This window comes from Mus caroli, unplaced genomic scaffold (genome assembly GCF_978045245.1).
Source record: "Mus caroli unplaced genomic scaffold, Mus_caroli_1 scaffold_13, whole genome shotgun sequence".
NCBI classification, from domain to species: Eukaryota; Metazoa; Chordata; class Mammalia; order Rodentia; family Muridae; genus Mus; species Mus caroli.
Window position 1 is genome coordinate 48168894 of NW_028227268.1, and position 26346 is coordinate 48195239.

At 48.0% G+C, this 26346-nt stretch overlaps 1 protein-coding gene across 5 annotated transcripts in view; it reads left to right on the forward strand.

Moving 5' to 3' along the window:
* Rap1gap2 (RAP1 GTPase activating protein 2) overlaps positions 1 to 26346 on the forward strand; it is a 214730-nt gene that overhangs the window by 86457 nt on the left and 101927 nt on the right. For all 5 annotated transcript variants that reach the window (XR_003838023.2, XM_085829826.1, XM_029483716.2 and 2 more), the window contains one exon: positions 20239 to 20323. Coding sequence is in view for 4 of the 5 variants with exons in the window: in XM_085829826.1 (XP_085685952.1) it covers positions 20239 to 20323 (85 nt within the window). In the remaining variant the exon portion in view is untranslated. The remainder of the gene's footprint in view (positions 1 to 20238; positions 20324 to 26346) is intronic.

Genomic DNA, 26346 nt, shown 5'->3' on the forward strand with positions numbered 1-26346 from the left:
TTCAACCAAACTTGACCACAATTATTTGAAAAGGAAGTGTTCTTGTACTGAGCATGGGCAGACCGTTTTTCTTCTCACTGCTCTCTGCTCTCTAAATGAGCTGCGTGGCGCTGTTTTCAAAGCATTGCCATCATTTTTAGGCATCAAGAGTCATCAAGAGACAATTTTGAGTTGGGGAAGGATTGTGTATGTTATGTGGAAGTACTATGACATTCTGTACAGGGACTTAGTGTACCCTCAGATTTTAGTAAGTGAGGCTTCAGCGGGTGGTTGAGGTGGTGAGAATCGACTCCCACAGCTACAAAGGGGTTTCTCTCTATGGTATGTTTGCATAAAGAAACTTCAAATGGTTGTGTAAAAGACATTTCAGGGGCCAACCAGGAATTGGATAGATTGGAACAAAGATAAGGCAAAGTGGGGGCTTTGGTAGCTAGCTCAGTGGTTAAGAGCACCGGCTATCTTTCCAGAGGACCAGGGTTCGATTCACAGCACACACGATGGTGGCACACAATTACCTATAACTCTGGTTCCAGGGTACTTGACACCTCTTCTGGCTTTCATGGGCACTAGGCATGCATGTGGTACACAGACATACATGCATACACACAGAATAATGATAAAAAGAGAAGATAAAGTAGGTTTTCTGATTTTTTTCTTTTAATTTTGAACCACACAGTGTATTAGCTATTCATATAGGGACAGATCAGCTTTTTTCCAGAATGATGGGTGGGCAGTTCTGGAATTAGACCATAGTTGGTTGCTTGAACACCATAGACATTTAAAAATATATATACTCATTTAACATTTAAGCACTTATTTTTTATTTTTGAGATTATACTGTAATTACATCATCTCTCCCATCCCTTTCCTCCCTCCACCCTCCCATATGCCCCTCCTTGCTCTTTACCAAGGCCTCTTTTTATTATTAATTGTTATCACATACATATATGAATATGTATATACTTATATTTCTAAATATAGCCTGCTCAGCCTATGTACTGCTACTTGTATGTATGTTTTCGGGTCTGACCATTTGGTGTTAGACAAATAGTTGGTGTGCTCTTCCATGGGGAAGACTTTGTCCCACATTCCTTAGTTGCCTGCAGTTCTTATGTAGGGTTGAGGCCTTGTGAGCTTCCCTCCTTCTACGTTAGCATGTCTCTTGGTGTCCTCCTTGTTCAGGTCATGTTTAGGCAGCCATATTGTTGACACTTTATGGATGTAGCTTCTGGATTTTCTAGGGGACACAGTCTCACAGCAAACTCCCTGTTACTCGGGCTTTTACAGTCTTTCCACCTCCTCTTCTTCCATGTTCCTTAGGTGTGGGAGTGTTTTGTAAATCTGTCCGTTGGGACTGGGCCCCACCATTCTGTATGACATAGAATATATGTTAAAATGGGCTTAGACGGTTTATGCTATGACTGTTTCATATCTATTTTTTTGTACCTGTGTATGTGCATGCACACACTTGTCTGTCTGTCTATCTGTCTGTCTGTGTCACATACACGCATGCACAGCATTTATTAACCATCTCTGCTTACCAGGCACATTTAGTCATACACTGGCTTGGCTCCCTCCCTCTCTTCCCTTTCTCCAGCACATGGTTTGGCCTGGTCTCCATGCTCTTCTTACAGCCAAGGGTTCTGCTCCTCCCTGGTCCTTCTTCTTGGCTTGACACGCTAGAAGCTACCGTGTGAGGAGGCCCTGGAGGGAATGAGGCAGATTACTCTATGCCTGGTACTTATAGTCTAATGTGGAAGACAGGTGCTGAATTGGCTATTACAAGGTGGGGAGACAACAGCAATAGAGAACACCCAGACCCAGAAGACACCCTGTGTGACATCTCAAGGAAGGGACATAGAACGGAGGCCCAGGGGTTAACAGGACATAGGTAGACAAAATCTGGGGGAATTTTGGCTGTGGGAGGGGAGGGGCATGCTCTGCAGACTGATGTGAACATGAGAATGACCAGCTGGAGGAATCGTTGGTCATTCAGCCTGGGTGGGTGAGGGGGGCAGGCAGGAGGGGGTGGGGAGTGTAGCAGGATGGGGGGGCACTGAGGGTGTCAGAGAGGAGGGAACTATTGGAGGGAGAACAACAATCGACTTTGCTTTTATTTCTCTCCTTTTGTTCTTTTGAGATGGGGTCTTGCTATACAGCTTAGGTTATCCTTGAATTCAACACTTGACCCAGATAGGCCTTGAACTCAGGAACTTCCTCCCTCTGCTTCTTGAGTGCTGGGATGCCAGGCAAGTTCTCACTCTATCCTGGTAAAAGTTCATGCCATATACAATGCCCCATTTTAGGTGTCTGTTGATAGACATTGCTGTGTAGCGTTGTTTATCTTAGATATTTTATAACTATCCCCTACATCTTTCTCCAGAACTCTCCCTGCTTCCAAGGCACTCTCCATCCCTCCTCCCTCCTGCCCCTGGCAGTCACCTCTTTAATGTCTGACTCAATGGCTTTGCCTGATCCGGGCATCTCATAGTAAATGCGATCATATGATTTGTGGTCTTTTGTGGCTGGCTTCTCTCACTTAGTGGAATGTTTTTGTGGTTCACCATGCCATGACCTATATTGCTACTTTATGTCCAGTTGAAGACTGAATAATAGCCTGTTGTGTGGCTATACCACATTTTATTTATTCATCTGACCATGCATGTACATTTGGGCTGTTTATAGTGTTGCTATGAACATTTGTGTGCACGTTTTTTGTTTGAACACCTGTTTTCAATTCTTTTGGCGTGCGTGGAACTTCTGGGTCATGTGGTAACTCTATGTTTAACTTTGGAGGAGCTGCCAAACTGGTTTCAAAGAGGATGTACCATTTCATATTCCCTCAACCTCATATGTGTTCCTGTTTATCGGCATCTCTTTGCCAACACTTGTTATTTTTCTGTGCTTTTTTTGTTTTGTTTTAAGCTATGGCCATCCTATTGAGTGTTGCCAGCTTTTCCTTTAGGAAGGATCACTGTGTCTCTCCTTCCTGAAGAATGGATTGGCTTAGGGGAAAGGGATGGAGCTAGGTTAGGATGTGGCAGCTGTTGCCTGGGTGAGAGATGATGATGTAATAATGATAATAGGGTAGGGACATGGAGCAGTCTAGGAGGTGGTTGAGGATGAGGTGATATCATAGGTCCATTGGGAGGAAAGCAGAGGTTCCAGAATGACCTATTTATGTCATGTCCCCAGAGGTTAGGCCAGTGCAGGCACATAGTGGGTGCTTTATTCCACAGAACAAATTCTAGCTACCCAAGGAGAAAGAATGTGGACTTTGATGCTCTTTGGTCTATCTTATGGCACCTCCCAGACATGTTTTCAATAGTGTCCTTGGTGTCAGAGAAGAGGACTTAGGAGTGATTTTTGTCAGTCTGTATAATGCAGGAGACTGCAGGGTGACCTTGGGGCTGGATAGTCAAAAGCTGTAAGGATTACCCCATCTTTAATTCCTTATTTGGAAAAGAAAAAAATATTACACACACACACACACACACACACACACACACTCACACACTTATATATTTTGTCTGCATGAACATCTGTATACCATGTATGTGCCTGATGCCCCAGGAGGCCAGATGAGGATGTTGGATCCCCTGGGGCTGGAGTCACCATGTGAGCCGCCATGTGGGTGCTGGGAATGGAACGCAGGTCCTCTGGAAGAGCAGCCAGTGCTCATTACTGCTGAGTCCCTCTCCAGCCCCTTTCCCCTCCTTTTCATGGTGCTTGGTATGAACTGGGCTCTTGTTCATGATAGCAGATTCCCTATCACTGTAACTTCCATTTCTGTCCTTATTTCAAGGTCCCTCAGTTCTTGAAGGGACATGTGGGCAGGGCCAGGGGCTGGAGAAAATGACCTTTGTGTGGTCTGATGACCTGCAGGCAGCTTTCCAGTCTTCTGTCTCTCCTTCTCTTTCTACCCTGCTCACAATCCTCCTGGCTCTCATTCTCTCCTCCTTCCGTCTTCTGTGTTCCATAAATCTCCAAAACAGGCACATTTTTATGAATCTTACTTATCTGTCCCATCTGTAGCTCAGAGCAGGATAGAGATGTTTTGCTTCAGTGCTGGATTTCGAGCTTTGGGCATTTGTTGGCCTTGTTCCTGCTGGCTGTAGGGCAATTGGCATACACGTTGGGTGGTTGCGTGAGGCTGGGGTTCTTGCTACTCTTGTCTCTGAAGCTCTGCTAGGTGGGTAAACAGTCACTCGCCTTTCTTCCCTCATTACCCTCTTGTCCAGAGAGATCCAGGAAGTGCACAGGAGGTTGGAGACTTCAGCCAGTCTCTGAGACACACAAAGAACTGGACAGGAAGCAGCGGCCACTTCTCTGTGTTGGTGGACAGTGGACTTCTGGCAGGGCACAGCTTCTTAATTCCTCTCCCCAGAGAGATGAGCCCTTTGCTGGGCCACTCAGGAACTGCTTGTTCAGTACTGTTGAGGTGTGTGCCTGTAGGTCTGAGGAGCACAGGGTACCATCCCTGGAAGCGTCTCCTTTGAATTGCAAGTAGACTCTACTTTCTTTTGGTAGGGCCACGAGTGTCAGAGGGCACTGAGTGTAATGCAGTCCGTGTCTTGCTTTGGGCTGGGGGAACACAGAGCAGGGGAGCATGCAGAGAGAACACAGAGCTCAGGGACTGTATGGTCCTTTTGTTTGTCCCTTCTCTCCTTCCTTCCATCCAGCATACACAGGTGAGTCAGTCCAGGCTTTCCCGTTAGAGTTCTGGATTTCAAGGTGTAGTTTGTCCACTGGCTGACTAGGTGCACGTCCACTGACTAGATGCACTTTCTTTAGCTAGCATTCAGCCTCTCCCAAGCCAGAGCTGACTCCTTCCTTCCTAGATGAGAGGAAACTTCATGCTTCATCCTGAGCAGCCTCACAGAACTGTGTTTGACATGGAAGGTGACCCTAGTAAACACATAAACACAGCCACTGAAGATTGTTATGGCTTGGCCCTCCATAGTCCCAGGGACCACATTCCTGAGTTCAATCAACCATAGATTCAAAATATTTGACACACACACACACACACACACACACACACACACACACACACACAGACACAGACACACACTTTCACTGAATATGTGTAGAGCTTTCTTCCCACTATTCCTTAAACAACATAACAACTCCATACATTTTTCCTGGGCTAGGCATTATAGGTAGAGACATCTTAAAGTGTATGGGAAGGGGCCAGGGAGATGGCTCAGTGGTAAAGAAGATTGGTTGTTCCTCTAGAGGAGATGGGGTTGATTCCTGGTTCTCATTTGAAAGATCATAACTGTCTATTACACTCATTTCAGGGCATTGAATGCCCTCTTGTGCACTGTCCCCCGCCCCCCTGCCCCTAGCATCATGCATACACGTGGTTCTTAGACACACATAAAGGCAAAACATCCCCACACATAAAAAACAAAGTGGAGGAGAGGCTGTGTGTAGGATCTATGCAAACGAGCAAACAGTGTTTTGAGGGCCTGTAGCATAGGCATGCACCCTGGAAGCAAGACAGAGATGCGCGGCAGGCAGTTCCTGCTCCGAGTGCCCATAGCCTGGTATGTAAATACGCCCATCGTTGGCAGGATCTGCCTGGAAGGCTTCTTCAAGCTTCCCCTCGGGCGGGCACAGATCAGGAGCTCTTCTTTCCACAAATAGTCTCCAGATGTTCAGAGGAACCAGGTGACTTGTGGGGCTGAACCAGTGTCTGGGAGCATGCCAGAGGCCAGCAGAGCCTCGGCCATGACCCTCTCAGAGTCCTGTAGCTGTGACTAGCTCCTTTAGTGGGGAGACGCTCAGTGGTTCTCTCCTGTGCTTGCACCAGTTCCGTGATGAGGGGGATGAAGCTGTGTCTGCTTGCTTGGATAACTTTTTGGCTGGCTTAGGAGTGGCCTCTTCCTGCCATCATTTGGTCTTGCAAACTGGGGCACAGAGTGAATCTGGGAGGGGGAGATGGCGGCCCTGGGCAGGGATCCTTCATTCTCAGTGGCTCCAGCTGCTGCTGAGGCTGCCTTCAGTACCCCCGAGGGAGAAGAGCTCTGCCTCCAGGGCAGACCCTTCAGCGATACTGAAGTTGATGTATCATCTTGTCACTTAAGTGACCGGGGCAGCTAGAAATGATTCAGCAGAAAGGCCCAAGATGCCAGTCTTTTCTCAGCCCTGATTCCCCGTGGCAGGTGCTGGGTCTGCTTTCTGGGGCCTGACACTGTAGTTTGACATGTCACTTCAGAAAGACAGAAAGCAGATGTGGCAGGACTCCTACCCCCACCTAGGCCACTTCATTAGATGCCCCTGGATTCTCTGAAAACATTTCCCTTAGGGTTCTGTATTAATATTTACAACAGAAATGTGAAGATCAAGGGGCTGGCAAGAGGGAGGGCTCAGTAGGTAAAGATGTTTGCTGTCAAATCTGAGGGCCCGAGTCTGTGTCCAGGTACCCACAGGATGGTTGGGGACCCACAGGATGATTGGGGACTCACAGGATGAAATGAGAGCTGACTCTCACACAATGTCCTTTTACTCCTACATGTACCCCCTCCGCTACAGTAAATAAATGTAAACAAAAAATTAAAAGAAAACATAAATATCAGAAATAGAATGATAGCCACCAAGGTCTTACCCTACGAGGGTTACTACAGTGGTTTTCAACCTTCCTAATGATGTGACCCTTTAATGCTGTTCCACATGTTGTGGTGAACCCCAACCATAAAACTACCTTTTATTCTTACTTAATAACTGTAATCTTGCTACTTTTATGAAGTGTAATATAAATATCTGATATGCAGGATATCTGATTTGCAACTCTGGTGCAACTCTGGTTGACTCTCAAAGGGGATGTGACCCACAGGTTGAGAACCACTGCTCTGCTACACACTTACATCCTCTGCTCTTGTGGTTTTGAGACAAATACGCATGTATGTATGAATTACATACACATATCCCAGGTTAAACTCAAACTCATAATATTCCAGATATTAATTGCATGTTCTTATACTTGAACTGTGTCCAGATATTGTCTCCTAAGTGAAGTGCAGGGGTTACAGGCTTGAAAAGACTTTTGATAGTTGGTTAACCAGTGGGGGGGGGGATATAACATTCTCAGGCTGTCTAGTTGGCTCAAGTGGTTAAGAGCACTGCTGCTCTTATAGAGGATCCAGGTTTGATTCTCAGCACCCACATGGCAGGTCACAACCATCTGTATCTTTTGACTTCCACAGGCACCAGGAAGCCACCTTGTGCTCATACATCCATGCGGGCAAAACACTCATATGCATAATAATAATGTAATTTAAAATAAATATTCTTGTAAAACAATAAAATGGATGTGGTGCACATGTCTGTAATTTATCCCAGCTCACGGAGGCAGAGGCAGAGACAGGTGGATCCCTGTGAGTTCCAGGCCAGCCTAGTTTACATAGTGAGACCCTGTAGAAAGGAAGAAAGATGAAAAGGGTGCTTCCCACCCCAGGTCCTTTCCCAGATAGCATTGCTTTGGATCTCAGGCTTGTCTAGGAAGGTGTCCCCAAAGCATCTGAGCTACCCTTCTTCCAACAGAGGGGATAACAAATGACCCCAGGGTTTCAGCAGGCCAGGGCAGTCCACTAAAGCCTATCTTCAGTGTCCTTTCAAATCCCAGACCTGCCCCCTAGTTATGGTTAGGCTCTGTGAGGCCTGGTTTCTTCTGTAAAATGGGAGAATTATCATCTCTCTATGCCATAGACCACTGCAAAGATCAAATGATATACTATACCCAAAGCATTTAACACAAGCATGCAAATGTTAGCTGATGGATAGCGACAATACTTCTGTTATCGTTGCAGTTGGTTATGGAGAGGAGGAAGCTAAGGAGGAACAAGAGGTTAATAACAGTTCACACTGGCAGGGAAGTGGGTGAACCCTGCCTCAGGCTGTTGACCAGAGAGTTGAGGTTGGCAGAGGTAGTGGGCAGACCGTTTGCAGTGGAGGTTAGATTCAGCTTAGTCCCTTAGCTGTCATGGTCTGGGAGCTGCTTCCAGTTCATTCAGTACCAGGCACACTTACATCCTCTGCTCTTGTGGTTTTGAGACAAATATGCATGTATGTATGAATTACATACACATATCCCAGGTTAAACTCCTGCTAGGGCCAGACAGTGGGTGGGATCCTCATGACAGACCCGATGGAGGGCAAGGCAGGGGTCTCTGGGCGGGGCTTTTTGCTTATCATCTTGAGTCTTGCTTATCCAATGGTAGTCTAATCATCCACCCTTTTCCTTAACCTTCCAGCCACAGTGTCTGTCAAGAGCTGCTGGGTCCTCTGTTGGCTCCAGTCATTCCTTCCCTAGACAGAAAGGAGGTCAGAGCCCTGGGAGGAGGCAGGGCTTTGCTGTCCCTGGATTTGACTCATTGGTGGTGCCTCTGAGCATGTTATTAACCTGAGGTGGCACTTCTGGTCACTATGGGCTGAGTTTTCTGAGCTTGGTTGCTCAGTCACAGGTGGAGCTTTTTGCCTATGACATTTCTTGTCCAGTGATATACCATGGCCATAAGCAAAGAAAGGCAGGCATGAGCTTTGGCCTTATGCTCTGTCTCAGGGTAGAGAAACAGCTTAAGTGTCTGTCCCTCTAATGAGTGAAAGAGTTACAGATAAGGAGTAACTTGTCAATTGGTTAGACCAGACACAGTTATCTTGAGGTGCTGAGTCATCACCACCAGGGCAGTTACTTAGTTTCAACCAGAGATGGAAACCCCTTCTCTGATATGTCACTGCCGGCTTGTTCAGAAGAGCTAAGGTTTGGAAGATGGTTTTAGAGTGCAATGAAGTGATGAAGTGACTAAGACACAGATTTCCTCAACACACAGAGTGTCCTCTCAGTCACAACATCTATTGGTCCATCCGATAGTCAATGTATATTTATCATAGCATAAATATCATTAGCAAACCATGGAACAAACTACAATTAAAGTTTCTTTCCTGGGTAACTATTTTTCCTAGAATTATGGATTAATTCATGTTTCTGGGTTTCCAAAGTTAACACAGGTTTCTATGTGCCTGCCTTTATTTGTTTTAACATTGTAATTTATTCAACTATAATCCCCCAATAGTTTTTCCCCCTGAAAGCTTGCACTTAACATATGTCTTTTTTTTCTAGCAAGAGACCTTATATCTAGAACCTTCTATCCTTGAAGGGATGGTTCCCTTTCAATAGCAGCCTCCCAAGAAAGTATGTAAAAGGAAAAGCAGTTTTCAGAGCTCTTGTTCCAAAAAAGATATTTTAGAATATTGGGATTCAGCTCCTATATTTGGATGATAGTTAGTCTGGGTATAAAATTATAGATTAAAATTATTTTGAAGAGTTTTAAATCCTTGCATTCCAGAGTTGTCATTGCAAAAATCTGCTGATGCATATTCATATTCCTTGGCATATATATTCCAGGGGCCACTGAATTTTTATTTATTTGTGAGTCCTGAGGCTTTGGGTAGATCTTGTGTCATTTATTATCCTGGGTTTTTGTACTGAGAGGCTCAGGATCCTAAAGTATGGGAAGTGTTCTTGTTTTGTTTCTCTGATAATTTTCTCCTGTTATGGTACAATAATCATTCTACTGTGCTCATTTTCTGTGGACTGGGGATTCAGCTAGGGCACATTGAAGAGACATGCTGGTACCTTCCTTCCTCCCTTCCTCCCTTCCTTTTCTTCCTTCCTTTCTCTTTCTATCTTTCCTTCCTCTCTTTCTATTATTATTATTGTTATTATTATTATTATTATTATTATTATTATTATTATCTACCCCTGAGACAGGGTTTCTCTGTGTAGACGTGGTTGTCCTAGAACTTGCTCTGTAGACCAGGCTGGCCTCAAACTCACAGAAATCCACCTGCCTTTGCTTCCCGAGTGCTGGGATTACAGGTGTGTGCCACCACCACCCAGCTGCCCATCTCTACTTTCACTGTATCTGGGACCTGATATTGCTGGCTCAGATGCTGGAAGTGGCTGGGGTGCCCCACTGGTGATATAGGCTAAGGTCACTCATTGGCTCTGGCTCAGTTCCCAAGTTCTCTGCTCCGAATGAAATGCCCAAGATGGTTTCTTTACCTGTCAAGGACTGTGGTTTGGTCCCAGAGTTGGATCACTGGGGAATCAGCTGTGTGTCTGTCTCCTTCCATACAACCTCTCTGGGTGGAGTGGCACAGGGAATCAGCTGTGTGTCTGTCTCCTTCCATACAACCTCTCTGGGTGGAGTGGCACAGGGAATCAGCTGTGTGTCTGTCTCCTTCCATACAACCTCTCTGGGTGGAGTGGCACAGCATAGCACTCTCACCAGTCAGCCCTCACACGCTGGCTGGCTTCCTTCCTTCCTTTTTATTTTATTTTATTTTTGGCTTTTCGAGACAGGGTCTCTCTGTGTAGCCCTGGCTGTCCTGGAACTCACTTTGTAGACCAGGCTGGCCTCGAACTCAGAAATCCACCTGCCTCTGCCTCCCAAGTGGTGGGATTATAGGCATGCACCACCAATGCCCAGCCCATTGTTTGCATTCTTAAGGTTCCTCTTGTTTATTTTGGTGCCATGTTAGAGATTTCCTCAGGCTTTCCCTCTGTGTTCAAGAGTGAGACCCTAGGAAGCCCATCGTGAGTTTAGTGGGGGACATTGGCTTGCTGCCTCTGGGCTTCAAAGTAATGGGGGTGATAGTGGTTATTAGCAGGCTGATCTTCCCATTAGAATCATCTGGGTGTTAGCTTTTCTCAAGATTCATTTTCCCAGGGTGATAGGGATTGAGGGGTTATCATCCAGCTAGTGGGGAGGTGGGTGGGGGAGGTGCTCCAAAGGCTCAGCCTTCCTAGTATCTATTTCCACCTTATCTTTTGTTCTATATTTCTGGTGCCCTCCTAGGCTCTCTAGAGTGAAGCATCCTCTTTTTGGTTACATCTTTCTCAACGATGTCATGGGCATCTCGTATCCGTTGCCTGTCTTCTGAGCACCCTTTCACGGGCCACCTCTTCCTCTGTTACAGCAATTCAGACCTTTTCCCCACTTTTATTTTCAGGGTGAGTGCGATAAATGCATGTGGTCAACCTGACATGTCCATCACAGAAGTCTGAGCTCACGATATCTCTGTCTCTACTTCCTAAAGGAAGCAAAGGAACATACTTATCACTCATTGCAAGCGATGCTTCATTGTGATAAATGTCCTACGTCTAAGCTGAGCGAATCACAAAGTGAACACTCACACCCTTGCAGTCCAGGTTTAGAAATGCTTGTCAGCTGGGGCAAGTGCCGATATCCTGTGCCTTTGTGACTTTGTGCTTTTGTGTTTGAGTCTGAGACTGTCCGTGACCTTGGGAGCTGGCTGCCTTTGCTCTGACCATGATGTAGTTCTCAGCTGAGGCCAGGTAGTGTCGAGCAGAGGCGCTGACCACGTGAGAAGAGCTGCTCGGTTGGCAGTTTGCAGATGATGTGGTGAGGGTAGCAGGGCACAGGTGCAGCTGGGTAGGGATGTCTTAAGTGCTGGGGAAGTGGATCTCTGGTCTAGCAGGTGACTTGCCTGCTATGCCCTCCCTCCTTTGGGTACTTCACCTTCTCTCCTGCTCCCTTTGATTTTATAGCCCTACCAGCTCTGCTGGGGCCACCTTTCTGGTCACCACTGATTACCTCGGTGCCCTTGGAATCTGTTTCTGGTTAGAGCTTTCCTTGTCCCACTGTGTCTGAGTCTTTATCATCTGCCTTTTGCAAACTCAGTTTTTCCCTGTCTGCATTATGGTCAAAAGATCTGCCACACATATTTCTAAAAACTGGACCTTTTGCTGTTCAACCGTCTCCCTCCTCTGCAACCCTCTCAGCTTTGCCCCTTAATGCCTTGAGAGTGAGATTCTTTCGTTTCCTTGCCATGAGCACTGCCCGCTCCTCCCATTTCCTTCCTCTCTCTGCCTCCAGCCTTCTCTGCTGCCCTCACGTTCACTTCTTGGAGACAGGCAGAGCGCCCCGACCCTGCTTCAGAGACCAGCCAGGTAGAGTTAAGATTGCTAAGTACCTGTGTTCCTCTATGTTGCTATCCTCAACCCCCCTCCTTGCTCCTGTCATATTATTCAAAGGTTCCCTTTAACTGGCTCTGTTTTGCTTTAATGGACTCTCTCTTGAAGGCAACTTTGAGCCATTACCATAAAAGGACAATTGGCATGGCCTGCTCTGATTAGGTTCCTGTCAAAGCTGGAGTGTTGCAATGCAGATTGTCCCACACCATCTCGGGAGCCAGCTGGGTTGCATGCACCCCATGCAGGGAAGCAGTACAGCATGGAAGTCCCCCTTTTGCTGAAGGTGGTCAGGGTCATAAACTCTGGAACTAGATTATCCTAGTTCAAAGCTTACTCTGCTACTTGCCAGTAACATGACTTACTTGCCATGTCTGAGCCTCAATTTCCCCATCAGCACAATGAGACCAATAATATTTCACCCATGGGATGTTGGTGAGTAGTTAATGAGAAGACCTTGTGGATTGCTGCAGTCAGCCTTTGAAGGACAGCTGCCACGTTCTCTCTGATACTTTAGCTCATCTCCCAGTAGGGCAGGCTCTCTTTTCCCTGGGCCTCACGGTACTTCCATAAGTATATCTCTTTGTTTCTATGCAGAGACAGTTTGCCATGATTGCCAAACTCAAAGCTTAGAGGGCTGGAGAGGACACAAGCTTTCACCCTGCAGTGATACACAGACCAGGCAAAGATGCATTTCTCATGGTAAAGAGAAAGACCAGTAGAATTGGTGTCAGAGATCTGGGATGCAAACCCATCCTCTCTCATTCCCATGCTGGGTCTTGAGGCCCTCATTGGACTGCCCAGAGCTACCACCTGCTCATGCATGAGCTGTAATGCTTTGGTCTGTCCTGAAAGGTGCTTGCTCAGCAAAGACTCATCTTCTTAGGGAGTGATGACTTGCCTGTGTGGGTACCTCACTAGGGGTGACCCGGGGTTCACAGCTGTCTCTCCATGGCTCAACGGCCTTATTGTGCCTCGTGCTTTCTGGCTGCTCTTTCTCCTACCCTTGTCCTAGTTTAGAGCTTCAAGGTTCTCCAGGGAAGGGCAGAGCTATCTGTAACCACACATCTGAGGAGATGCTGCAGCCATCTAGCCTTGAGCAAGTTTTCCCAGGTTCCCAGGTGCATATGTCTCTTGCTACCTGAGTGTGGGTTTTAGTAGAGTCCATGCCTAGCATAGCTAACGATCTTCTGTGAAACCTTCCCCCCCACCCCTCTACCTGATGCATGGGCCTCTGCTGTTTATGCACTTATGGGAACCTGTAAACTCCAATAGCTCCCTCTTCTTCTCTTCCTTAACATAGGGTCCCACCATTCAGTAAGCACTTTATGAATGTCTGTCTATAAACGTATAGCCCTTCCTGACATATTCTTGTGGGGTTGTGGCTGCTCATTTCTGGCATGGTCAGCCTGAGCTGACTTCTAAGGAGAGAGGCATCCGTTATTCAATGGCTTTATGATTAGGCTATCAGATAACATCTCCCGGGTTTCTCCCAGGTGCTGCTGGTCTCTGTATCCATGGACCATGGAATTGAATTGGGGTGGGGTGGGTTGTTGTTTGGGGGAGATTCAAGTCACTGAAGGTTAAGCATTATCTCTGTGGTGACCTTGGACTATACATGAGGATGGGATGGAATACCTAGGTCAGTCAACCCTGCTGGGTATCCATATGTGAGCAATACGTGCTCCATCCTGTAGGGTTCATCAAGGGGGCAGAATCTGCCCGCTTCCAGCACCGTAGCCTCTCATTCCTGTCAGTTCTGCAGGGATCCTGCCCTCCTTCCACATTGGCCCCAGCATAGCAGGATGGATGTTAGTGACCCAGCTCCTATGTACACTTGTGGCGTCTGTGTGTCCCTTTCTGTCTTTCACCAGGGATGCAGTGGGGGTTCTCACATACAGCCTCCTAGACTTGGGAGCACCCACATCCAGGTTATCCAAATTTTATATCTGTTCTTATCGCTGTCCACCTCTGTTCTCTGACTGGCTTCCTGCTCCTTCTCCATCAGACTTACTTCTTTTGGTTGGGACAACAGCAATCACCACCATAGCTGTGGGGATCATCTGTTGTGTTTCTGTATGTACCCAGACACTGTTTTGAGGACTTTCCATGCCTTTCTCAAAATGGCAGGGTAGGGAGACTGATACCACTTCAGATGCGGAAGCTGACATGCAGAGAGGGGAAATAGCCTGACCACATAGCTAGTCAGGGTTGATGCTGGGAGTGAAGTTCAGGCCTGTCAGACACTCACAATGGTGCTCTTGTAAGTCTGTCTCCCTCCCTCAGGCTGGAGCTCGGCTCTTTAACAAGTCCAGTTAGCATGGACAGACATTTGCAGACATGATGACATCCCAGCAAATCTGGATACTAGAATAAGGGCTGGGTGGCCTGGTAGGCTGCTGCTGCTTCTAATAATTCTTCTTCTTGTTCTTCAATTCTTCTAATTTTTTTTCTAATTATTTTTCCTCCTCCTCCTCCTCCTCCTCCTCCTCCTCCTCCTCCTCCTCCTCCTCCTCTTCCCCCTCCTCCTCTTCTCCCCTTCCCCCTCCTCCTCCTTCTCTTACTTTTTTGAGATATGTTTTCTTTGTGTGCCCTGGCTGACCTGGAACTTGTTTTGGGGATCAGTGCCTGGACCTCACAGAGATCTGCCTGCCTCTGCCTTCTGAGTGCAGGGATTAAAGGCGTGCATCACCACACCTGGCTTCTGGTAGACTTCTTTGAGGATGAAGCCTTCACTGCCAAGTCCCTTCTGTCTGTGCTCCTCGTAGCTTATCCAGTGACACACAATTCTATGCTCCTATGAAGACTAGTTCTGTAGAGGGAACAGGAGTCAAGAGTCAACTCATCCATTCTGTCTTCTCTGCAGAGGATCAAGCAGAGACACCAAGAAGTAGAGGGTCCATTCATCTGGGCCAGAGCTCAGCCTGGCTACCAAGCTACCTCTTCTCCCCCTGTGCCTCAGGCTGAGTCCTTTTGGAGCATTTGGTCCTTTTTCAAAAATTGAGATGGAATTCGTATACCATGAAGCTCATTCTTTGAAAGTATGTGGCATTCTCCAGGCTTCAGTACATGCACAGGGTTGTACAGCCACCATGATGGTCTAGCTCTACATTTTAGCCACTCATTAGCCGTGCTTTCTTTGTCTCCTCCTTCAAGGTCTTGGCAACTACAGATCTGCATTCTGGCTTTGGATATGCTGGTTCTGGACCTCTCAGAACCATTTAGAGCCGTGGTTCTCAACCTTCCCAACACTGTGGCCCTTTAATTCAGTTCCCCATGTTGTGATGACCCCAGTCATAAAGTTGTTTTGTTGCTACTTCATAACTGTAATTTTGCTACTGTTGTGAGTCATTAATGTAAATATCCATGCTTTCTGATGGCCTTAGGCGACCCCTGTGAAAGGGTCCCAGCCCACAGGTTGAGAACCATTGATCTAGTTATGTCCCTCTGCTACTGGCTGTTTTCATTTAGCGTTACGCTTTCAGGGTTTACCGGATGATAGTGCCATCCATGCATCATTCCCGTTTGTGGTGAAACAATATTCCATTTTACAGACTACTTGTGTTTGGGCTATCAGTTCATCTTCTGGGACATTGGGGTCATTTCTGTCCTTTGCTCCTGTGACTCATGCTTGGTGTCCCCTTTTGTTTGGTTTTCTTGAGAAGCTACTCAGTGCATACAGGTGTCTGTAAGCCCCTAGGTTGGCTAATTTGGAAAGCAAGTGTAAGTGCCCGTGGGGTGGCTGGGGAGCCAGGGTGGTAGGGATGAAGGTTTGTGAGAACTCTCTGCCAGAGGGAGGCCTTGCACCTGGCCCCTGGGCCATCTGTTACTAGGTGGGTATTTTCCTGTTGTTGATTATTAACCAGTGGGTGGTTATGATCCTAAGAACAAACCTCCAGGGGCAAGGACTGTTGCTGTATTTGAGATGATGAAGTGTTTTCCCAGACATTTAAACAGCCGAGGTCCTTGTTTCTCTTTCTGCACTCAGAGATAGATTACCTTTTTTTTTTTTAAATTACTTTACTGGTATCATTTTTTAATTAAGTGCACACCTGTGCACACACCTCTGCGTGTGCATGTGTGCGTTCGGGTACCCTCATGCCATGGTTTACAGGTGGAGGTCAAAGGGCAACTTGTGGGGATCAGTTCTTCCATTTTACCATGTGAGGTTGTTGGAAGTTGAACCCAGGTCATCAGGCTTTGTGGATTTACCCACTGAGCCATCCTGCTCATCCCAGATGGACATTTTATGAATCCTATTGGCAATGTTTGTCACTGCTCTAGTCTACGTTAGTACAGAGCTTCATAGTTTTATTCTACAGGATTGCTTTTAATCCCATAGAACATCACTACTCCTGCATTTGCGTCAAGGCACAGAGGTTAGGTCACGTGACAGAGTAACAGGAAGAGCCAAACTTGAACCCAGGAATCACTTGATTCTAACTGTAGGGCATTCTCTATAGTGATGTGCAAAAGACAATGTGCTGTTGCAAGGGGCCCAGGTCACAGTCTTTTGAGGGTAGAGACATGGACCCTGGATGCTGAAATGGTGTCACAGGGACCTCCCAAGGACTCTGCCCAGCTTCTACTCCAGGTCCCTTTGTCCTTCATTGTTAAGATTGCATTTTGCTAAATCCTGGTGGGGGGCTCTTCTGGCCACCTAGCACCTTCCTCTCTGCCCTGGGATCTCCTGTGCTTCAAAAAGCCAATCTCCCAGTAGAACGTTAACTCATGTGGCTCTGCAGTAGCCAGGCTGCCGAGTGGGCTGCAATTCCAGGAACCCCTGGAGGAGCCACTCATTCAGTGCCTGCATGCCTCTCTATTTCAGCCGAGATTAAAACCTTCCTCCTCCCTTCTGCCTTCTCTCCATCTTCCCTCCTCCTCTCCACCACCTGCCCTTATCATCAGCACCTTCCCTTATGTGTTTCCAAGAGCCCCTGGGTAAATATGGGGCCATGTGACTTTACAGCATATGTTCCTGTTTGTCTGGGCTAGTGGGAGGGCAGTTTCCAATCTCAGGTTCGTGACACTGCGGCTCCCAAGAAACTCATTACTTCTGGTAATGATTTACCTTTTGCTTATAACAAATGAGAGTGTTCAAGGTTGTCCCTGGATAGAATCACATCAATTTCACCTACGCATGTGTGATGTGTTTGCTGAGTGAGAGAGAAAGAGCAGGAACTCCACAGAGCATGGGGCTCTCACCTTATCTTTGTGTCAGCTGGTGACTGGATCTGGCCCTGGTGTCCTGGGGGAGGCCTTGGCTCATATGTAAATGTCATTGTCAAGAGGGCTAGTGCAGGACAAGGTCAGGCTCAGCAGATCAGCGTGTGGGCAGTGGGGTTGAGGTAGAATCTGTAGTTTCACCTTCTTCATCCTGGTCTCTCAATCACAAGGCTAAGTAAGGGTAGATGTGAGAACTGGCGTATTGCTTCCCCAGGGTAGCTCTTACCAAGTACCAGAACTGGCTTGAGACAACAGACATTTCTTTTCTCAGTTCTGACATCCAATTAGATGTCAATGGAAACACAGTGGCTTGATTGTCCCCCCACCCCCCCGGAGAAGGGTCCTTCCTGTCTCTTCTATTTGCTGGCATTTGGCATGATGGCTTAGCATCTCTCCATTTGCAGCCACATCACTCTTAAGTCTATCATGCCACTGTGTGATGTGGGCCTGCAAGCTTACAGTGCCTTCTCTTCTTACACGGTCACTGGGCATGTTAATGTCCTTGCTCACAGCCTCATCTGAACCTCCATCACATCTGCAGAGACTCTACTTTCAGATAAGTCCCTATTCATAGGTGCTACAGGTTGAGATGTCAACATACTCTTTTTTGAGGGGACACACTTTAACCAACAATAGGCATTTAGCTCTTAAATAGGAGGTAAGGATGGAAGCAAGAGTGTGCCAAGAGGAACCATGAGTGTGCCTGTTATAGGTATACTTGATGTTATCAAGATACCAAGGCAAGGGGGGTTCTAATGCATGAGTCAAGGCCCATGTGTACCCTGAGTCTTTTGCAGGGTAGTAGCCATCCTTGTGTCCATCTCCTATCCCCTCTGGACTCCTAGACCCACCTTGGGAGTTATAAGGAAACCGTTGGCCATGAGTGTTCTTTCCTGCCCCACTATCACTTGGGAAGTCCTTCTGACTGGAAGCTACCTTGTGTGGTCTTAATCATTTCCTGGTCCTGGTTGCTGATCCAGCATCCAGGGGAGGCAGGCAGGTGCATGGGAAAAGGTTAGGGATTCCTAGATCTTGGATAGTAATTGCATTTACTCTGGACCCATGGGTGTGGACATGGGACTAGATAGCATGACTATGCATTGTGTCCACCAATGAGTGGCGTGAGAAATCTCATCACACCATTCTCCTTCATCCCCAGGGTTGTTCCTGGAGATTCAAGACTGCTGCCAGTTAAGGTCTAAGTCATCTCCATAAGTCATCTCCAGAGGCATAGGTGGAAGTTTTCAATTGAGCCCAGAGAATCTTATCTTCTCTCATGGAAAATTTGCCTCTTCTCTGTTCTCTGCCAGCCTCCCAGTTCCCAAAGGAGGTGCCCTTATCTTTGTCCTAGGGTACCTGAGGGTGCCATTTCCCACCCTTGATCAACCTTCTGGCTTTCTAGGGATAGACTCATCAGGAGAAGCAGTGGCTGCTTGAAAGAGGGCTGAGTGGAAGAGGGAGAAGGCAGAGGGCAGAGGGCAGAGGGCAGAGGCTGTGCTGGGTCAGCTTTGGGAGGCAGGTGAGGGCATAGCAGTAGCCACAGCTAAGTTGATATATGGAAAGGGAGGTTTGTAGTTTGTGTGTGTCTGAATCTTGTCCTTTCTAGTTCTTGGACCGATAGCAGTCTCGATCAATAGAGAAGAGACCTCTTCCACTCCAGCTATCCTAAGTCCTGTTATCAAGGTGCAGGAAGAAGTAAGGACAGAGGCAGATAGAGGAGAGGAAGGGAGCTGGCCAGGGTGGAGCTAAACCAGATGTTCACCAGCTTCCCTGTCCTACTGCTTAGAGAACAGAACGGGTGGCCGACTGCAAGGGAAGCAAGGGGCTCTGTGCTAGACAGTATGGCCGCGTCTCTAGCCTGGTTTCTCAAGAGGTGTTAGACTGTCCTAGCCTGTGATCTTGGGTAGCCACTATGAGACTGTTTCTGGGCTCCAGGCTCCAGGGCTGGGTTTTCTCTTTGGAAAGCTGGGGAGCATGGCTCTAGGGAATGTGGGTTTCCCTCATGAAGCAGCCTGGGTTGGGGCTGTCACTACTAGGACATGGGCCAGGAAGAAGAAGAGTGAGCGTTCACTCCAGTGGGGAGTGGTGGGTCTTGGTCACTTTAACATAGACACAGGCTGACTGTTAAGTGCTTCAGGATGGGGCTCCTGTGAAGCTAGGGGTTTTAGCTGCTCAATTGTGATCTCTGTCAGTTCTCAGTACTATTGTCTTGGCTTTCCATCTTCCCCGCTCTACCCCCAGGGCACATCAGGTTCCTGGCCCACTGGGAGGGGGGAATCCCCCATCTCTGCCCAGATGGTCCTGTTGCATAACTTGCTGTGGAAGTTTCTCCCAACTTAAGCAGTCTGGTTGGTGATGGGACAGCAAACAAGCTCTCCTTGGTCACCAGCAAGGGCCAGATGGGAAGTGGGGAGTGTGTGAGAGCAGCGTTTCTATGGCAACACAACTCTGTTTAGCTGCCTCAAACCTGGTCCTATCCTACATGGACTAAAATAAGTTTTACCTGTGGCTTTTACAGCAGGCATCCCTGTCCTCCCAAGGGTGGGTCTATGCCTGCTCCCCCACCCTGCGTGCACCCTGTGTGTGTATGTGTGGGAGGGGGGAGGGAGAGAGCTAGAGAGCATGTGTCCAAGTGGACAGAGACACCAATGGGAAAGGTAACCTCTTTCCTTGTCTCCCTCTGACCCTAGACCTATGTCTTTTAGAACTAGTGGTTCTGAGACTTTGGGTGCATCAGGATCACATGGGAAACTGGGTGAAGCAGATTCTCAGGTTCCATCCTTAGAGACTCTGGTATGCATCTGGGGGCTTACATGTCCTTAGGGGATGCTGATGGACCAGGGTCTTGCACTGTACTGCTTTCACTGTTAGTATATCCCTATGAAGAGATGCAGTCAACTTTAGTTTCCTGTGTCTTTCCGAGTCTTCAAGCTCAGCCACTCTTAGATCACAGAGGGAAGGCTCAAGAAAGCCCTTGCTTACAGCTTCTGTCCCCTTTGGTCTCTTTACAGGAAGCAGGAGCTGGCCAACAGCTCGGATGTGACCCTCCCAGATCGGCCACTGTCCCCTCCTCTCACTGCTCCCCCGACCATGAAGGTAAGAGGCTCAAAAGTCAAGAGGTGGGAGGATGGGAATGCTGGGAGCATCGTGAAGCCTCGTTGCTGTTTTAGCTTCCAGTCCAGCTGCTTCTGTTCTATGGTGGCCATGGAGGGTCCAACACTTCAGGAGTCAGTGTCCTGTTAAGTCTGGTAGAGTGAGGAGAAAGTATGACTGAGGCCTGGGTGTCTGTGACAAGGGGCAGTGAAGAAACAGATGGGTGGCGGTGGGATTGGCAGCATGCTTAGATTAGTGAGAAGCCATGTGGAATGGTGAGGCTGAGAACAAGGAGTCCATATTGGAGGAAGGAAGCTGGGTGTTTGAAGGAGCTGCCATCCAAGACAGGAAGGGACTAAGCAGACCCTCCTAGGACTTGGATAGCATTTGATCAGCCCCTCTCAGCTGGCTTTGTTACCCTGGTCTCTGTGGGGATGTTGCCTATGGCTTCGGTCTCTGTGGGAGAATTGTTCTGGGGCTTTGGTCAGAAAGAAATCTCTTTTGGAGAGAACCCCATCTTTGATTAGGACCCCCACCCTTCCTAGAAAGGGCACTGAGCTCTCCTTCCATCCCTTTCTGTGTTCAGTCTCTCCCTCCAACGTCCATGGGATGACCACCCTGTCCTAGGCTAGTCCTTGGGAAGGGCTGTTAGATTAGCCATACACCCCCAACTTCCTCCTTCACACTTCATCGGGTAAAGACTAGATCTGAGGAAGTCTCCTGCCTCCCAAGTCCTCAACAGGCCTCAAGGCCTGTTGGTATCTTAGTCCTGCATGAGGCTCTGTTCTGAGATGACTCACAAGTAACAATTTGGCTCCTCTTCCCTGCTGCTCTGTGTGGCGGCTCCCCTTTCCCATGGCATCCCAGAGGCAGCAGATAAACATCACTGCATGGCATTCGCCTGTCTCACACTGAGCCACGATGGCAGCAGAGCCCTCATTAGGCATTCAGAGATGGGTAGTGTGTGGGCTAGTGTACAAGATGGTAGTGCAACTCTTTTTTTCTTGGTGGGGATGCCTGGGCATCCAAAGCCCTCAGCATAGTATGTGACCCAACTTCAGGGTGGTTTGCTGGCATGGAGCAATACCTAGGAGGATGTGGCCAGTCTGAGTTTCAGCCTTCTGGTCTGCAGAGTGGGTCGTGGGAAGATTGCCTCTGCTCAGGGACATCATCAAGAGTTTATAGAGAGGAAGCCTACGGAGAGTCAGAGAGTTCTCTTGGCAGGCTTCACTCGCATGACTATTTAATTCATTCAACACCCAGTGTTTATGTGAGTATTGCATTAGTCAGGACTCTTGAGTGACAGAAGCACTACTCACTTCAGCCTAGGAACTTTCCCAGGCATGGCTGCATCTGGGGGAGTCGACCTCTCTCCCACTTTCTTCTGTGATGGTTTTATTCTTTGTGATGGCAGCTTATCCTATGGGATAAGTAGCTCTCATGGAAAAAGAATAGCATTTTTTTTTAATCAGTAGTTCTGACAGAGTCCCAGGGAGGAAGCTCATTGGCTAGAGAGAATGGAATGCTGTGATTGGACAGGTCTGAGTCTCATGACCTCCACCAGGGAGGCTGAGAGAAGAAATGAGGTGGCTCCAGGAAGGAAAATTGACGCACTGCTTTAGGGAGGGGGAACCAGACTCAGAGTAGACAGGACCCACTACAGGGACTGGTGAGCCCATAGGCCCAGTGCTGGATGCTTAGTGACTCAGGAGTGGACTGGAGACTGAGGTCTCTTTTTCCCTGGGGATCACTGTTCACCCATCGGGCCAGAAGTTGAAAAGGGAGCGGCAAGAATGAGGGATGGACAGCTAGGGAAGGTGAATATTTGCAGGAGAAGCTCTGTACCACTCAGGAAGGAGAAAGTCGTGGGTCTTGAGGAGACCTTGGCGAGGGACTGATGGGGCTTCTTTGAGGAAATGCTATTTCAGCTGAGCCCTGAGAGTCGAGGAGAACTTGCACTAAGGTAGAGTCAGGGTGGTCTTCAAGACTCTTGCTCTTCAAAGTGAGGTAAAGGGACCAGCCACACTCTCAGTGTCTGTACCCCACTTCAGACTGCCCAGCGGGATCTGGGTCTTACCGGTATCTCAGGTGACCAGAAGCACAGAACAGCTTGGGGATCCCAGAGATGAGGTGGAAGGAGAGGAACTGGGAAAGACTAGAAGCACGGGACCATCCTGACTTAGGGTGGGAGAGTCTGGGCCTGAAGACAGGCTAAAGATTAAAAAATGTTCCCAGTTAAGGGCATTGGAAAGGTGCAGTTTTGTTTTTGTTTTGTTTTAGACAAGGTCTTACCATGTAACTCGGACTCTTGATCCTTCGGCTTCCATTGCCCCTTGCTGAGATGGGGACTGTGAGTGTTCACCCTAATGGCTGTGAGAAGGATGCCTGAAGTAGAACAGAGTGGGAATCAGCAGATGTAGCAGATGCCACTGTCGGAGTACCAGGAAGAGCATGTGATCTTGCCCAGGGCAGCAGCAGGCTTATTTGGAAACAGAGCTCAGAGTTCTCAGGTGGTAGGTTGACGAGACAAGGTGATTCCAAGAGAGGAGGCAAGAATTGTCTCAAGGTCTGGAGCAACATTTCTTGGTGCAAGCATTTTCTGAGGTGGGGTAGCCCAGCAGGAAGAGAAGGGTCAGGTTGTTCGTGTGGTGTTTTCAGGCCCAAGGCAGCTGTCTAGGGAGAAGGTGGAGTCGGAAGAGGGACGTTCTTAGGATGGTACTATGGAAGAAGTTGGGCATAGACACAGAGGGAAAGAGCAGTCACTTCACAGGGAGGGATGGCCAGCTGGTCCAGCTGCTGGGAGAGGCCAAGTATGGTGTGGACTGTGCAGAGGAGCGCGGGGTGGAGAGGCCTGGTGTATGCTGGGATATGACTGAGGCCTGTCTGGAGAGGTGAGGTGACAGCAGAGGGCAGCGCTGAGGAGTGGAGGCACTGAGAGTCAGAGGATGTAGACAGTCCCCATGAGATCTATTGAAATGAGGGGCGCAGGTGTTTCAGGAGCCTCAGGCAGACCCTCATCTATCCTTGGTGAACTCTGTGACTCATGATCAGAAGGCGTCCCCAGCTCCAGACTCTGTCTTTTAAAAAATGCTTTGAACTCAGCGCAGGAAGTCCCCAGCCTGTGACTTCTGTGTTCAGACTCCAGAGGCAGGGTTAGATAGAGAGAGCTAGGAATGGAGGGGACTGGCCCTGCCCTTAAGATTCTGGGTGGAGATCTTGTGTGTAGCTGGTGTGGGGTCTGTTATATCTTGTCTCTCTGTGTCTGTCATGGTTTGTGGCTAGGGTTTGACTCTATGCCTAAGGAATGTCACCATTGAATGAAGGTAACTGCTTTCCAGGGATTTAAAGCCACAGTGTGCACAGCACACTTGTTCAGCACGGATGGAGAGTCCCATGGCGTGCTCAGCCATCAGTACTGCTGATCCTTGTGGGTTTGTTCATCCCTCTTGACACAGAGCTCCTGGGGTGACCCTTGGTCTTTGGGGCTCTTGACCTCTGGCTTAGGGTGGTTGAGTTGTTGTGGACAACTTGAGACCTCTAGGTTGAAGGAGTGTCTGGGTCTCCCCTCCTTTTAAGATTAAGATTTATTTTATTAAATGTGTATAGGTACTTTGCCTGAATGTATATCAGTGTACTTTGTGTGTGCAATGCTTGTGAAGGGCAGAAGAGGGTGCCCTACTCACTTGGAACTGGGATTATAGATGGTTGTAAGTAGCCATGGAGGTACTGGGAATTGAACTCAGGTCCTTTGGAAGGGCAGTCAGTGGTCTAAACTACTGAGCCATCTCTCCAGCTTGCCCCCCACTCCCTATCCTGTCATATATCTAGGAGATCTCTCCTCATATCCCTGTTTTTGTTTCTGTTTTCAGGGTGATATCAGACAATCATATTTTTATTTTGAAATTTTTATGCTTTGATAATTTCATATGTACACACACACACACACACATGATATTTGATAATCACATTTCATTACCCTTTCTTGTCCTCACCCTTGCATACCCACTGAGCCTCTTTTCTTTACAAGTCCCTTGATATTTCTATACAAATTCCATGATATTTTTTTTGAGACGAGGTCTCTCACTGGCTGAGAGCTTGCCAAGTAAGCCAGGTTGGCTGGCCAGCAAGCCCCAAAGCCCCAGGGTATCATATCTATCCAGTAGTCTGTCTTTGTCTCTCCAGAGTTAAGGTTAATAGTACTGAACCTGGCTTTAAATTTGTTTATTTAATTGTGTGTGTGTGTTTGTGAGTGTGTATGTGTGTGCATGTACCACATCTCAAGTTTGGAGGTCAGAGAGCAACTTGTAGGAGTTGATTCTCTCATTCCATCATATGTGTCTCAGGGATGGAGTTCAAGTCATTAGGTCTGGCAGCAAGTGCCTTTACCCACTGAACCATATCTGTCGGCCCCATGCCTGGCTTTTTAATGTGTTCTGGGGATTGAATTCAAGTCTTTATACTTACCTGGCAAGTATTTTACTGTCAGAACCATCTCTTCAGCCCCTTGAATCATTTTTTTTTCCTGCCACCTGAGCAGGTACCTGGCAAGAGAAGGGCTCATCTGTTCCCTTGGTAGTGTGACCCCGGTGCAGAATGCTCCTTTGGATCCAGGATCAACGATCCATCATTTCCTTTATAGACAGATACAGTCCGGTCCTCCTTTCCCTCTGTGCAGCTTGTTTTCCTAGGGGATTGCCTACCCCCAATATGAAGCTGAGAAAAAGCTGAGCAGATGGGCTGAAACGGGAGCCCAGTTCCCAGGCTGAGGATGGGCAGGGTAGGATGGGAGTGGGGTTGGGGGCTGGCTGCCTGGATGTGCACTGGGTTGCTGCCAGGGTTTTAGTCTTCATGAGTTTGCTTTTCATGTTCACAAGGACCAGTAGGCATTTAGCAGACTCTACAGTGTACTTGACTGGCTTTGTGTGGGTTCCCCTGAGAACACCCAGAAGCACTGGTCCTTGACCCTCAAAGAGCCTCTACAGGGTACCTTAACTTAGCAGAGGAAGCCAGATGGTTCAGCATGTGACAAGCTCACAGATTAAAAGTGGCTTCTTAGTGGGGAGGAGGGAGGGGGTGGAGAAGAAGAGGGAGTCAGAAGAGGCCATAGGAAGCAAGGTTGGGCTGCCCGCTGGGGCTGTAGAGCAGACCTCTCTGTACTGAGGAGGGGAAGGAATAGATTCTCTTCCATCAAGGCATCTCCTAGACACTGATTTCTCTAGGGCATGGGATGGCTATGACCCGAACTGGCAGAATTGTCCTTGGAGCCCCAAGTAGGCTGGTAGCTGGCCTGTGACCCTTGTTTAGTTTCTAAAGACCTCCTCATGAAACCCTGGGGCACCCTGAGCCATACGGTCTCCTTTGGAGAAGGTGGTGGAGGCTAGGGTTCTCCTGAGAAAGGTGCAGACTGTCTATTCCTATGTTGGTCCTTCAGGGCTTTGTCCCCCAGGGCCACTGATCCCTCCTCCTACTTAACCACAGTCATAGGCGAGGCAGCTGTACAACCTTTGTATGTGTGAAGGAAGCAGACATCCGATGAGCGTCACTGCATCCCTCTGGACTGAGGCTCAGCTCACCTTTTTCCCCTAGGCTTACTGCATGCCCATGTACTACCCCCCTCCTTAACCTGTCACACGGACCCATGGCCAGTCCATCTCTTTACTTTCTTCCTGGTGCCAGCCCCACCCCTTTACCTCCCCTTATTACTGAGCAATACTCTGTCACATGAAGACACCACAATTGGTTTGCTTGTGTTCCAGTTGAGGTACAACTGAGTCTTTTTTTGGTTTGGGCTGTACTCATAGCCAAAAGCTATGACTGCTGTAGTATTATCTGTTTGGACTTGTATCTTCCTTTCTCTTGGATTATCAAGGAATAGAATCACTACATTAAAGAGTAGTGAGCTTTTTGTTGTTTCTTTTTAGGAGACCTGAGTCTCATTCTATAAACTAGTCTGGTCTTAACCTTGCAAGTATCTTTCTCCCTTAGTCTCTTGCTGAAGTTACAGGCATGTGCCATCATGCTGGGCA